General features: G+C 37.7%; 1 protein-coding gene across 1 annotated transcript in view; it reads right to left on the bottom strand.

Annotated features, from left to right (window-relative positions):
- Positions 1 to 15,968, bottom strand: part of LOC115503973 (S-adenosyl-L-methionine-dependent tRNA 4-demethylwyosine synthase TYW1) — a 217,667-nt gene that overhangs the window by 124,096 nt on the left and 77,603 nt on the right. The window contains exon 10 of the mRNA XM_030300561.2: positions 15,601 to 15,719. Within this exon, the coding sequence (XP_030156421.1) occupies positions 15,601 to 15,719 (119 nt within the window). The remainder of the gene's footprint in view (positions 1 to 15,600; positions 15,720 to 15,968) is intronic.

Here is a 15,968-nt window from a genome sequence, read left to right as displayed (position 1 = left end):
ACTCTGTAATCAAAGTTAAAAAAAAAAAAAAAAAAGAACTCTGCACAGATCTCAGGAGATAAACAATCTGCTGCTGACTGCACCAAAGTAAGAAAACAACAAGTGGCTGACTGCCTGTAAAGAAACGCTGGGAGACAGGGTCCTGGGTGAGTCAAAGCACTGAAAAGCACTCACACACACCAGGGAATAAAAGAAGCCTGAACCACACCGAGGATACAATGCATTCTAGGAAAAGCCCTGAAAAGACACTAAACTTTCACCTACATCTGATTTTCAGGCTCAGCACATGCAGGCAGTGAAGGCAAAGACAGAGTTGTCAATAAATAGCCTGGCCAAGCTTTGAAGGAATGCCCTAACACAGAATCTATCTGCAAAGACTGGGGGCGGGGGGGGGGGGGGGGGGATTCCTCTTTTTTTCTTTGACTCCATGTGCTCAAGGAAATCTCTGTCAACACATTTCCTGGCCACTAAAACAAAGGCTTCACAGACAATACACAACATAGAATAAAGTCTATATAAAAATAGTCTAGAGACTGTTAAAAACTGAGAACAAACTGAGGGTTGATGGGGGGTGGGAGGGAGGGGAGGGTGGGTGATGGGTATTGAGGAGGGCACCTTTTGGGATGAGCACTGGGTGTTGTATGGAAACCAATTTGTCAATAAATTTCATATATATAAAAAAAAAAAATAGGGGCGCCTGGGTGGCGCAGTCGGTTAAGCGTCCGACTTCAGCCAGGTCACGATCTCGTGGTCCGTGAGTTCGAGCCCCGCGTCAGGCTCTGGGCTCATGGCTCAGAGCCTGGAGCCTGTTTCCGATTCTGTGTCTCCCTCTCTCTCTCTGCCCCTCCCCCGTTCATGCTCTGTCTCTCTCTGTCCCAAAAATAAATAAACGTTGAAAAAAAAAAAATTTAAAAAAAAAAAATAGTCTAGAAACTCACTAAACAAACAACTAAAACCCAGAGCAAGCAACAAAAACCTGAAGAATGGGAAGAATCTGATTTTCAGAGTTAGCACATCATAATATCCAAAATGTCAGTTGTCAATAAAACATTACAAAGCATACGAAGAAACAAGAAAAGTATGGACCACTCACAGGAGAAATTAACAAAAACTCTCCTTAAAGAAGCACAAACATTATACTTACTAGAAAAAGACTAAGTCACCTGTCTTAAACATGCTCAAAGAGGGGCGCCTGGGTGGCGCAGTCGGTTAAGCGTCCGACTTCAGCCAGGTCACGATCTCGCGGTCCGTGAGTTCGAGCCCCGCGTCGGGCTCTGGGCTGATGGCTCAGAGCCTGGAGCCTGTTTCCGATTCTGTGTCTCCCTCTCTCTCTGCCCCTCCCCCGTTCATGCTCTGTCTCTCTCTGTCCCAAAAATAAATAAAAAATGTTGAAAAAAAAAAAAAAAAAAAAAAAAAACATGCTCAAAGAGCCAAAGGAAACCATGGTCAAAGAGCTGAAGAAAACCAGGAGAAAGATCTCAACAGATGCTGACAATAAATTAAGAAATACAAATGATAAAAAGAAACCAAAAAGAAGTTCTAGAACTGAAAAGTATAACAAAAAATTCAGCAGAGGGCTGCAACAGCAGATTGAACAGGCTTTGAGAAGAAAGAATCAGTAAATTTGAAGATATGTCAATTATCCAATCTGAGGAACTGGAAAAAAAAAAGTGTGAAGAAAAGTGCACGCAGCCTTACAAGACCTGTGGGACAACCATCAAGAATACCAACATACAAGGCGCCTGGGTGGCTTAGTCAGTTAGGCATCCAACTTCTGCTCAGGTCATGACCTCACTGTTTATGGGTTTGAGCCCCGCATTGGGCTCTGTGCTGACAGCTCAGAGCCTGGAGCCTCCTTTGGATTCTGTGTCTCCCTCTCTCTCTGCCCCTCCCCTGCTTATTCTCTGTCTCTGCCTCTCTCTCTCTGTCTCTCTCTCTCTCTCTCTAATAAATAATAAACATTAAAAAAAAAAAACAAGAATACCAACATATGTTTAATGGAAGTCCCAGAAGGAGAGGAAAGGGAAAAAGGGGCAGAAAGAATATGTGAAAAAATAATGTAACAACTTCCCAAATTAAAGACATGAATTTACACATCCAACAAGCTCAATGAACTCAAGCAGAATACATTCAAAAAATCCACACCAAGACACAGCAGTTCATCAAACTGCTGAAAAACAAAGGATTCAAGAATCTTGAAGGAAGCAAGAGAAGACACTCATCACACATAAGGGATTCTCAGTAAGATTAACAGTCAATTTCTCAGCAGAAACAATCAAGGTCAGGACGCAGTGGGATGACATATTTAAAATGCTAAAAGGAAAAAAAATGTTAGCCAGGAATTCTCTATCTGGCAAAGCTATTCTTCAAAACCAAAGGAAATATTAAGACCTGTACTACAAGAAATGCTAAAGGCAGTCCCTGAAGCAGAAATGACAGGACACTAGACAGACATGCACCAAACAAAGAAATACAGAACAACATAAAGGTTATTACATAGGCAAATACAGAAGTCTGTATTACCGCACTTTTGGATTCTAATTCCTCTTTTTTTCCTATACAATTTAAAAGACAAATGTATATAACAATAATCACAAATGTATGTTAATGAGCACACAATGCATAAAGTCGTAATTTTTGACAACAACATAAAAGAACGGGAATGAAGCTCTGTATGAACAAAGTTTTTGAATACAGTTGAACCAAGGGTGGTCATAGTTCAAAATAAAGTCAATCCTCACTATTTGCTGATTCCATATTTGCAAAATCACCTACTTGCTAAACTTTATCTGTAACCCCAAAATCGATATTTGAGGCATATTTGTGGTCATTCGTGGCCACTCAGCAGCAAAAAATTTGAGTCGCATAGTACACACACTCCCAACTGAGGTCAAACAAGGCAATGTTCTCTTTGCCTTGTTTAAGCTCTTGTACTGCAAACAGTGTTCTTTTGGCAGTCAACTTAATGCCCCATTTTCTGCACTTTGTGCTGCTTGTTAGTGATACTACTATTTAAAATAGTCTCCAAGCACACTGCTAAAGTGCCGTGTAGTGTTCTTAGGTGTGATGTGCCTTGCAGGGAAAATACGTGTGTTAGGTAAGCTTCATTGAGGCGTGAATTACAGTGCTGTTGGCCGTAAGTTCAATGTTAATGAATCAACAGTATATATAAAATAAGGCATCTTTAAACAGAAACACACATAAAACAAAGTTATGTGCTGATAAGATGGCAAATATGTTGTGCCAAGAGGAGTGCAAGAACCTAATCCTTTATTTCTCCTAAAAGTCACAGTTTAGTATTTGCTAATGCAGGATTCGTGCCAACTTTATAGAACTACCACAAATAAAGAAAATTAAATGTAGAGTGTTATAAGTCTAAGAGGTTAGTTTTAATCCCGAGGGGAATAACCAAGAAAATAACTAAAAAATGTACAGAAAGGGAAACACCGTACACAACAAATTGTGTTATGTCAAATTGTACACAACAAAAAAATCAAACACAAGAGAAGGCAGTAATAAAGTGTGCAGCCAAAAAGATTAAAAACTTATAAAAACAAAGAGCAAAAGTGAATGGATCAAATTCTCTAATTAAAAGCCAGAGATTGGGGCGCCTGGGTGGCTCAGCTGGGTAAACATCTGACTTCAGCTCAGATCATGATCTCGCAGTTCATGAGTTTGAGTCCCGCATCATGCTCTATGCCAACAGCTCAGAGCCTGCAGCCTGCTCTGGATTCTGTGTCTCCCTCTCTCTCTCTCTCTCTGCCCCTCTCCCGCTCACACTCTGTCTCTCTCTTAAAAATAAACATTAAAAAAAAAAAAAAAAAAAGCCAGAGATTGGCAAATGGATTTAAAAAAAAAAAATCTAGGGGCGCCTGGGTGGCTCAGTCAGTTAAGTGTCTGACTCTTGGTTTCAGCTCAGGTCATGATCTATCAATTCGTGAGTTAGAGCCCTGCTTAGGGCTCTGCACTGATAGTGTGGAGCCTGATTGGGATTCTCTCTCTCTCTCTCTCTCTCTCTCTCTCTTTCTGCCCTCCCCCACCAACTCTCTCACAATAAATAAATAAACTTAAAAAAAAGTCTAACAATATGCTGCCTACAAGAGATTCACTTTAGATCCAAAGACACAAATAGAAGTGAAAGGAGGAAAAAACATTTAGTACAAATAGTAACCAAAAGAGAGCTGAGGCAGCTATACTAATATAACACAAAATAGACTTTAAATTTTTTTTTTCTCAACGTTTTTATTTATTTTTGGGACAGAGAGAGACAGAGCATGAACGGGGTAGGGGCAGAGAGAGAGGGAGACACAGAATCAGAAACAGGCTCCAGGCTCCGAGCCATCAGCCCAGAGCCGGAGGCGGGGCTCGAACTCACGGACCGCGAGATCGTGACCTGGCTGAAGTCGGACCCTCAACCAACTGCGCCACCCAGGCGCCCCCAAAATAGACTTTAAGTCAAAAACTGCTACAAAAGACAAAGAACATTATATATTGATAAACGGGTTAATCCATCAAGAACATGTTAACAATTATAACAAAATACATACTTAATAAAAGAACACCAAAATATATGAAGCAGAAATTTATAAGCTAAGGAGAAAATACAGCTCTAAATTAATAATTATAAAATTCAAATCCACATTTTAAATAACGGACAGAACTAGGCAGAAGATCAATAAAGAAATAGTACATTTGAACAATATGATAAACCAAAAATACCTATGACATAAACAAAACAATATACCCAAAAACATCAGAATACACATTTTTTTCAAGTGTACATAGCACATTTTCTAAGTTGTACCATATTTTAGACCAAAAAAATAGTGTCAATGAACTTTAAAAGACTGAAATCATACGAAATATTTGCTTCAACCACAATGGCATAAAATCAGAAATGAAGAACAGAGAGAAAACTGAAATATTAATGTGTGGAAATTAAACATAACACTTTTAAACAACCAATGGATCAAAGAAGAAAACACAGAGATATTACAAAATACTTAAGAGATGAATGGAATGTAGCTTAAACAGTGCTCAGAGGGAAATGTATAGCTATAAACACCTACGTTAAAAAAAAAAATCAATTACCTAACTATATACCATAAAATACTAGAAAAAAGAAAAGCAAATGAAGTTCAAGGCAGCAAAAGGAAGGATATCATAAAGATCAGAATAGAAACAAAAACATTAGAGAAAAATCAGTGAGCCCAAAAACTGGTTCTTGCAAAGATCAACAACACTGACAAACCTTTACCTAGATTGAAAAAAAAAAAGACTCAAATTAGTAAATTCAGAAATGAAAATTAACACCTCACTACCAACCTTACAGAAACAAAGAGGATTATGAAAAGACTATAAACAACTATATGCCAACAAATTAGATAAACTAGACAAAATGAACAAATTCTTAGAAATATACAAGTTCCCAAAACTGACTCATGTAGAAATGGAAAATTTAAACCAACTTATGACAAGTAAAGTAAGTGAATCAGTAAGTAAAACCTCCCTGCAAAGAAAAGCCCCAATACAGGTTTTACTGGTGAATTCCTCTAAGGATTCAAAGAATCAACACCAATTCTTCTCAAACTTTTCCAAAAAATAAAAGAGGAGGGAACACTTCCTAACTCATTCTATGAGATTAGCATCATCCTCATAACAAAGCCAGAAAAAGCCATCCTAAAATAAATTTATTTCTCCCAAAGTGTCAGTTTGCAATTCTAAAAGTCCTTCACATGCATATAACTATAATTGACATTAATATGTTGTAGTTGAAAACAGCCAGGCCAGGTTCTTACTGCCCAAGAAAAAAGTTACAAAATAAGGGTATGCCAGAATGAGCTCTGTGATGCTGATAGGAGTTGAAGGTATCAGTACAAATTCATGGTTCCGTATTTTAATATACACAGACAGATATACACACATACATGTATTTTCTCCTGAGAAGGCCTGGAAGCACTAACACCTCAATAACAGTGAACATAGCAAGCATCCAAATTTTAGACTTTAAATATCATTCTTCAATAAGGGAAACTAAGGCTCCTTAGAGAAGTGGTTGATTCCAAGGCTGGTCAGGCAAAACACAAATTGAGCCTGAAACTTCTTCTGGAGTCATATAACACACAGTGTTTTAAATGAAAGAAAAGCCACAGAAGTCAACCCAACAGAACTCTTAATGGCCAAAGCTAGAAAAATATGAGTAGTAAATAATAATAGTATTGGATTATAACCAAAGGAATAAGTATCCTTGAGTCCAAACTAATATAATATAAATTTTAAAATGGGGGAGAAATGATGCTTCCTCACAGAAGAATTCCATTATATGTTAAAAAAAAAAAAAAAGGAAATAAAAAATAAACATTAGAACACCAAAGCAACAATTTGATGCAGGCAAAAATCCATAAACGAATGAAATATTTAGTGGGCAAATGCTTACAGAGAAACAGCATATTTGCATAGGCTCAAAGTATCTTATCAAAATATTTATTACTTACAAAGAAGAAATCAATTTTAAGGTGGAACATTACACTTGAAAGCCCGGCAAACGCTACCTTAATTAAATGATAAAGGTTAACAACACCAGTATTAGGACATATTGATATCATATAGCCCTTAATAAGACCTGCTGGAAAGATCACATTCCCTCTATGGTAGTCTTCCCCAAATCCATAATTTCACTTTAACCATGAGAAAACATTAGACAAAATATCTGACCAAAACTCTTCAAAGGTGTCGAAATCATGAAGAACAAGGAAAGAACTATGGCAGACTAGAGAAAACTAAAGAGACATACATAACAACTCAATGTGATGTGGGATCCCAAACTGAATCCTGAAAGACCATTAGGGGGAAGGCTGAAGAAACTCAAATAGTTTCCAGTTTCATTAATAGTATTGCATCAATATTAATTTCTTGGTTTTGATCATTGTTCCAGAGTTAAGTAAGGTCTTTCTTAACATTAGGGAACATTAGGTGAAAGATATACAGAAACCCTACAATCTTTGTAACTCTTCTGCAAATCTGTAATTAATTTTTTTAATGTTTATTTTTCAGAGAGCATGAGTGGAGAGGGGCAGAGAGAGACAGAGCACAGGGTCAGAAGCAGATTCCAGGCTCTGAGCTCAGCACAGAGCCCGACTCAGGGCTTGAACCCACGAACCGCAAGATCATGACCTGAACTGAATTTGGATGCTTAACCAACTGAGCCACCCAGACGCATCACACCGAGAATTATTTTTTAAAAAATTGTAATGTTTATTCATTTTTGAGGGAGAGACAGAGCACGAGTGGGTTAGGGGTAGAGAGAAAGGGAGACACAGAATCCAAAGCAGGCTCTAGGCTCTGAGCTATGAGCAGAGTCTGATGTGGGGCTCAAACTCATGAATCTGAGCCGAAGTTGGATGCTTAACTAGCTAAAGCCACCCAAGTACCCCTAGAATTATTTTAAAACAAAAAGTTTATGCCTATAAGATTTTAATGATAGAACAAGAGTCTTATTTTAAAGACTAAAAAAGGATGTAAAACAAATTAGAGAATGATTTCAACCACATTTTTAAAAAAGTGAGAAGACCCAGGAAAAAAAGAATGAAGGCAAATACTGTAAAGTGTTAACTATGATTTGTCTGGATTCTGGAATTATAGATAGTTGTTTCTCTTTATACTTTTTGGTATTTTCCAAAAGTTTGTACAATAAACATGGATTACTTTTATGACCAATGATATAAAACCTTTTCTCAAGAGAAGAATTATAGGTCTTGTAACAATATGATAGATAAATCAAGAAATGGCATAGACTGGAAAGTATTAAATCATTCTGGTTGCTAAAGAATGAAATATTGAGACTCTAGAATTAAGTATACAAATGGATATAGTGAGTTAGAGGAAGAAGAACTTTTCAGCCTAAGCCACTGGATAACTAATGGTGCCATTACCAAAATAGTATGAAGAGGTTAACAGTATAATAGATTCCACTGTGGACAAACGGGACTTAAAGTACTTGTGGATCATCTGAGGCAATATATCCAACAGGCAACTGCAAACCAAGGATGAAAACTCAGAAAGGAGACGGGCTAGAGATAAAGAATAGAAAGGTGTCAAACTCCAGGTATTTAATGAAGCCACAGAGATGGTTTACTACCCCTCCCATTATAACATAGAGCAACAAAAGAAAGCCAAGGGTAGAATCAGAAAGAATTCATCAGGTCAACAATAAGCCAAAGAGCTAAAAGGGGAAATTAAAAAGTAACTGTCAAAGGGCTGGAAGAAAACAGAGAAAAGACAGGTGTGTCTGAATCCAATAGAAGTAGAGATCCTTGTTTTCTAGCATGTTTTCCTGGAGTTCAATTGAGAGAATTAAGTCACCTCTATTCGATTTGATAGTAAAGAAGTCACTAGCTATCATAACAAAACGAACTGCAATGGAGACATCAGCCAGCAGAGAATTGAGGTGGTGAAAAGCAAACAGGTGTTAGTGAAAGAGAAAAATGGATTAGTAGCAAGCACAAAAGATTTCTGCAATTTAGACATTTTCTTTCCCTTAAAATTTCCAACTTTAAAAGATTGAATTCTACATATGAGGGACTGTAGTTGGCTTAAAGACATTTGAATTCAACACCTTGAATTTCCAGCAAGATAAATAAAAGAGCTTCCTATAACAAAACACCTACCATGATACCTTAGCATTAAAGTAGTCTTAAAAAGAAAAAGACAATAAAATGTAGAAAAGCAAGGTAAACACAAATCACAAAACGAGAGAATTAAAGTAAATATTCGTTAATTTATTAATTTATCAATATTTATCAATATCAACAATCACAATAAGACCAACTAAACTCCAAACAGACTTCTAAAAATCCAGCAATTCCAGGGGCACCTGCGTGGTTCAGTTAGGCATAGGATTTCGGCTCAGGTCACAGTCTCATGGCTCGTGGGTTCAAGCTCCATGTCGGGCTCTGTGCTGACAGCTCAGAGTCTGGAACCTACTTTGAATTCTGTGTCTCCCTCTCTCTCTGCCCCTCCCCTGCTCGTGCTGTCTCTCTCTCTTAAAAGTAAATAAACATTAAAAACTTAAAAAAAAAAAATCCATCAATTCCATATACAAGTGAAAATATTGGTCTATAGGGGCACCTGGGTGGCTCACTGGGTTAAGCATTCAACTTCAGCTCAGGTCATAATCTTGTGCTGACAGCTCAGGGCCTAGAGTCTGCTTCTGTGTTTCCGTCTCTCTCTGCCCCTCCTCTGATCGCACATGCGTGCACACTCGCTCTCTCTCTCAAAAAATAAATAAATATTATAAAGAAAATATTGGTCTATAAAAGACTTATACACTAATGTTCACAGGAGGTTTATAATCCAGTCAAAACCTGGAAACAAATCAAATATTCAACTACAGATGAATGGAGAAACAAACTGTGATATAACCATACAATAGACTGTGTGCTTCAGCAATAAAAGGAAAAAAATTACTGATGTATATAACAACATGAATGAATCTCAAAAACGTGTGACAAAAGAAGCCAGACACAAAATATTGTTAAAATGTCAACACTACCCAATGCAATCCCAATCAAAATTGCACCAGCATTCTTCTCGAAGCTAGAACAAGCAATCCTAAATTTGTATGGAACCACAAAAGACTCCGAATTAGCCAAAGTAATAGTGAAGAAGAAGACCAAAGCAGGAGGCATCACAATCCCAGACTTTAGCCTCTACTACAAAGCTGTAATCATCAAGACAGCATGGCATTGGCACAAAAACAGACACATAGACCAATGGAATAGAATAGAGACTCCAGAATTGGACCCGCAAAAGTATGGCCAACTAATCTTTGACAAAGCAGGAAAAAATATCCAATGGAAAAAAGACAGTCTCTTTAACAAATGGTGCTGGGAGAACTAGACAGCAACATGCAGAAGAATGAAACTAGACCACTTTCTTACACCATTCACAAAAATAAATTCAAAATGGATAAAGGAATTGAATGCGAGACAGGAAACCATCAAAACACTGGAGGAGAAAGCAGGGAAAAACCTCTCTGACCTCAGCCGCAGCAATTTCTTACTCGACACATCTCCAAAGGCAAGGGAATTAAAAGCAAAAATGAACTATCGGGACCTCATCAAGATAAAAAGCTTCTGCACCGAAAAGGAACAATCAACAAAGCTAAAAGGCAACCGACGGAATGGGAAAAGATATTTGCAAATGACATATCGGACAAAGGGCTAGTATCCAAAATCTATAAAGAACTCACCAAACTCCACACCCAGAAAACAAATAATCCAGTGAAGATATGGGCAGAAGACATGAATAGACACTTCTCTAAAGAAGACATCCGGATGGCCAACAGGCACATGAAAAGATGCTCAATGTCACTCCTCATCGGGGAGATGTGAATCAAAACCACACTGGGATATAACCTCATGCCAGTCAGAGTGGCCAAAATGAACAAATCAGGAGACTATAGATGCTGGAGAGGATGTGGAGAAACGGGAACTCTCCTGCATTCCTGGTGGGAATGCAAACTGGTGCAGCCACTCTGGAAAACAGTGTGGAGGTTCCTCAAAAATTAAAAATAGATCTACCCTATGATCCAGCAATAGCACTGCTAGGAATTTACCCAAGGGATACAGGAGTGCTGATGCATAGGGGCACTTGTACCCCAATGTTTATAGCAGCACTCTCAACAATAGCCAAATGATGGAAAGAGCCTAAATGTCCATCAACTGATGAATGGATAAAGAAATTGTGGTTTATATACACAACGGAATACTACGTGGCAATGAGAAAGAATGAAATATGGCCTTTTGTAGCAACGTGGATGGAACTGGAGAGTGTTAGGCTAACTGAAATAAGTCATACAGATAAAGAGAGATACCATATGTTTTCACTCTTATGTGGATACCCTGAGAAACTTAACAGAAGACCATGGGGGAGGGGAAGGGAAAAAGAAAAAGTTAGAGAGGGAGACAGCCAAACCATAAGAGACTCTTAAAAACTGAGAATAAACTGAGGGTTGGTGGGGGGTTGGAGGGAGGGGAGGGTGGGTGATGGGCATTGAGGAGGGCATCTGTTAGGATGAGCACTGGGTGTTGTATAGAAACCAATTTAACAATAAATTTCATATTAAAAAAATAAAGTAAATGAATGTGTAAAAAAAAAAGAAAGAAAGAAAGAAACCAGACACAAAAATGCATACCGAATGATTCCATTTTTAAGCAACTCTATAGAAAAAAGCAACCTAACACATATTGTCAGAAAGAAAATCAATTTGCCTGGTGCTAGGATAAGACGAGAGAAATTAACTGGGAGGCAGAGCACAAGGGAACCTCCAGGACTAACGTAAATGTCCTTCATCTTTTTTTTAATATGTATTTTTAGATGTTTATCTATTTATTTTTGAGAGACAGAGAGCATGTGTGCCTGCAAATGGGAGAGGGGCAGAGAGACAGGGGGACAGAGAATCCCAAGCAGGCTTCACACTGCCAGCACAGAGCCCAACATGGGGCTTGAACTCACGAATCATGAGATCATGACCTGGGCCAAAGCCAAAAGTCCGACACTTAACTAACTGAGCCACCCAGGTGCCCAGAAAATGTCCTTCATCTTGATCGTGGTCACAGTCACACAGATGTACACATATACCAAAACTCACTGAACTATATCTTTTAAACAAATGCATTTCAGGGAGCCTGGGTGGTTTAGTAGGTTAAGTGACCAACTTCGGCTCAGGTCTTGATCTCACAGTTCATGGGTCCCAGTCCCACATCGGGCTCTGTGCTGATGGCTCAGAGCCTGGAGCCTGCTTCAGATTCTGTCTCTCTCTCTCTCTCTCTCTCTCTCTCTCTCTCTCTCTCTCCCTCCCTCCCTCCCTCCCCAATTTGCACACACTCTCTCTCTCTCTCTCTCAAAAATAAATAAAACATTTTTTAAAAATTTTAAACAAATGCATTTCACTGTATGTAAACAAAGCTTCAATAAAGTGGATTTTTAAAAGTTTATCCAGCCAAACACTTGTTTATAAGTAGCCCACCTAAAATATAAGCATGCACAATGATTGAAGTTACATGAAGGAAAAAAAAAGAAAGACTGGGCAAGAATTAGTAATCAAAAGAAATTTAGTATCGTTATATTAATATCACAAAGCGTAGACTTTAAAGCAAAAAGGCATTATTATGGGTAAAGAGGATGACTAAATAATGATAAGACAAATAATCAGTTATATAAAATAAATTTCATTGCTGTTTTATTACCCAACAATTAAAAATACCCTCTTTTGAGGTGCCTGGGTGGGTGGGTCAGTTGAGCATCCAACTCTTGATTCCACCTCAGGTCATGATCTCACCATTCATGAGTTTCAGCGCCCCCGTCAGGCTCTACAACTGCTTGGGATTCTCTCTCTGCCCCTCCCCCACTCACACTTGCTCGCTCTCTCTCAAAATAAATGAATAAACTTAAGAAAAAAGTACCCTGTTTTCTCTAGTACGTGATAAATTTATAAACACTAACCATTTCTACTAGACATATAGTACTTCTCAGTAAATTTTAAATAACTTGTATTAAAAATCACATGCTATAATTTGGTTGAGTTTCTTTTTAAGTTTATTTATTTTGAGAGAGAGAGAAAGAGCATGTGTGTGCATGCACACATGTCAGTAGGGAGAGGGGCAGTGAAGCAAAGAGAATCCCAAGCAGGCTCCATGCTGTCAGCACAGAGCCCAATGCAGGGCTTGAACTCACAAACCTTGAGATCATGACCTAAGCCAAAATCAAGAGTCAGATGTTTAACAAAATGAGCCACCCAGGTGCCTCCAATTTGGTTGAAATTTAAAAACAAAAATATTATCTCCCAAATCTAATTTATGTGTAATTTTTCTAAATATGTCTTTGGAAGCCATAATATAAATTAGAAAATATTTACAATTGAATAATAAAATTAAGTAATCAAGTCACAGGATACAAAATTAATACCCAGAAATTGGCTGCTTCTACACACTAGTAACACAGTAGCAGAAAGAGAAATTAACAAAACAATCCCATTTACAATGGTACCAAAAAGAATAAAATACGCAGGAATAAACTTAACCAAGGAGGTGAAAGACCTGTACTCTGAAAACCATAAAACACTTATGAAAGAAATTGAAGATGACACAAACAAATGGGAAGGCATCCCATGCTCATGGGTTAGAAGCACTAATATTGTCAGAATGTCCATACTATCCAAAGCTATCTACAGATTCAATATAATACCAACAGCATTTTTCACAGAACTAGAACAAATAATTATAAAATTTATATGGAACTATAAAATTTATATGGAATTTATATGGAACCTCAAAAGACCCAAATACCCAAAATAATCTTGAGAGAAAAGAAAAAAGCTAGAGGTATCACAATTCCAGATTTCAAGATGTACTACAAAGCTGCAGTAATCAAAACAGTACAGACACGAAAATAGACACATAGCTCAATGGAACATGATAGAGAGTCCAGAAACAAACCCAGGCTTCAATGGTCAGTTAATCTATGACAAAGGAGGAAAGAACATACAATGAGAAAAGGACAGTGTCCTCAATAAATGGTGCTGGGAAAACTGGACAGCCACGTGCAAAAGAATGAATCTGGATCACTTTCTATTTTTTTTTAAATTTTTTTAACATTTTATTTATTTTTGAGACAGGGAGAGACAGAGCATGAACAGGGGAGGGTCAGAGAGAGGGAGACACAGAATCTGAAACAGGCTCCAGGCTCTGAGCTGGCAGCACAGAGCCCGAAGCGGGGCTTGAACTCACAGACCGTGAGATCATGACCTGAGCCGAAGTCGGCCGCTTAACCGACTGAGCCACCCAGGCGCCCCTGGATCACTTTCTAACACCATAAACAAAAAGAAACTCAAAATGAATTAAAAACCTAAATGTGAGACCTGAAACCATAAAAAATTCCTAGAAGACAGCATAGGCAGTAATTTCTTTGACATCAGCCATAGCAACATTTTTCTAGATATGTCTCCTCAAGTGAGGTTAACAAAAGCAAAATTAAACTACTGGGACTACAGCAAAAAAAAGAAAAGAAAAAAAAAAAAAAAACCTTCTGCACAGCAAAGGAAACAATCAACAAAACTAAAAGGCAACTACTAAATGGGAGAAGAAGTTTGTAAATATCTTCTGATAAGGGGTTAGTATCCAAAACATACAAAGAACATGTACAACTCAACACCAAAAAGCAAATAATCTGATTTAAAATGGGCACAGGGCCTGAATGGGCAGTTTTTAAAAGAAGACATCCAGATGGCCAACAGACACATAAAAAAATGCTCAACATCACCAAGCATCAAGGAAATGCAAATCAACATCACAATGAGATATCACCTCCTACCTGTCAGAATAGCTAGAGTAAAAAAGACAGGAAATAACAAGCATTTGTGAGGGTGTGGAGAAAAAGGAACTCTTGTGCACAGTTGTTGGGAATGTAAATTGCTACAGCCACTGGGGAAAACAGTGTGGAGATTCTTTAAAAAATTATCAATAAAATTACCATATGATTCAATAATTCCACTACTGAGTATTTACCCGAAGGAAATGAGAAGATACATTCACCCCACTTTATTGCAGCATTATTTACAACAGCCACAATATGGAAGCAGCCCAAGTGTCCATCAACAGACACTTGGATAAAGAAGATGTGGTGTATACGTACAGTGGAATATTACTCAACCACCAAAAAGAATGAGGTGCTGCCGTGTGCTACAACTTGGACGGACCTCCAGGGTATCATGCTACGTGAAATAAGGCAGACAGAGACAGACAAAGGCCATATATGATTTCATTTATGTGTAGCATCTAAAAACAAAACAAATGAATAAACAAAGATACAAACAAAAAGAATCAGAGCTATAAATACAGAGAACAAACTGATTCAGGTTGTCAGAGAGGAGAGGAATAAGGGATGGGCAAAATGGGTGAAGGAGAGTGATAGATACTGGCTTCCACTTACGGAATGAATAAGTCACAAAAATAAAAGGTGCAGACAAGGAAATAACATTCAAGCGCACTGTAACAATGCTGTATGGTGACGGACGAGAGTTATGCTTGTAAACACAGCATAAGGTATAAACTTGCTGAATCACTGTATCGCACACCTGAATCTACTGTGTGTGTCAACTATATTCAAATTAAAAAGATAATTGAAAAATAATTAACTAATCAAAATCTATGGAACATAGCTGAAGAAGTACTTAGATGAATATTCCTGATTAAGGATTTATAGAAGACTGAATATTAATGAGCTAACAGTCTAATTTAAGTTAGAAAAAGAACAGGGGAGTAAAACAAAAAAAAATAGACTATTGAACAAGATAACAAAGCTATGATGCAAAGGATTCACAAAGCTAAAATCTATGTCTTCAAAAAGACAAAAACTTGGCAAATCCCTGACAAAATTGGTTGAGGAAAAACAAATGCGTAAATATATAATATTAGAAAAGGAAATGGGGATTACTTCTAAAACCAGCAGAGCTTTAGGTAAATTTGAATGAAAGGCTGAACAGAAACTGATTATTACAGATGGTTACGGATTCGGTCACCACAGCCATTCATTTTTACTTACCGCCAACAGAAGACACATTTATTTGCACATGCCAAGCTTGGGGTAGTTTCCATGCAACGATGGCTTTCGATACCATAGAATGTATGTTTGTAGCAACCTCCTCTCCCTCGGAGCATCGACTGCAAAAGTAAAAAACAAATGATAATTTGAATAAAACCCTCAAGGCAAAGAAAACGCCAAGGCATCATTTTTAAGAAAAAAGGGTGCATTTCATAACCATAAATGCCCCTACGGTATCCGCATGATGCAGAAAATTAACATTATAGTGTTTTGATGGTGCTTTAAATTTTCTAAAACCCAATGAAATAAACCTATGATCCATTAACTCTGAAAGCCCTATAGAGAAGATGGCACTGATGCTTTCATTT

This window comes from Lynx canadensis, chromosome E3, assembly GCF_007474595.2.
Source record: "Lynx canadensis isolate LIC74 chromosome E3, mLynCan4.pri.v2, whole genome shotgun sequence".
NCBI classification, from domain to species: Eukaryota; Metazoa; Chordata; class Mammalia; order Carnivora; family Felidae; genus Lynx; species Lynx canadensis.
Note: the sequence above shows the minus strand (reverse complement) of the source record. Positions and strands in the feature narration are given on the sequence as shown.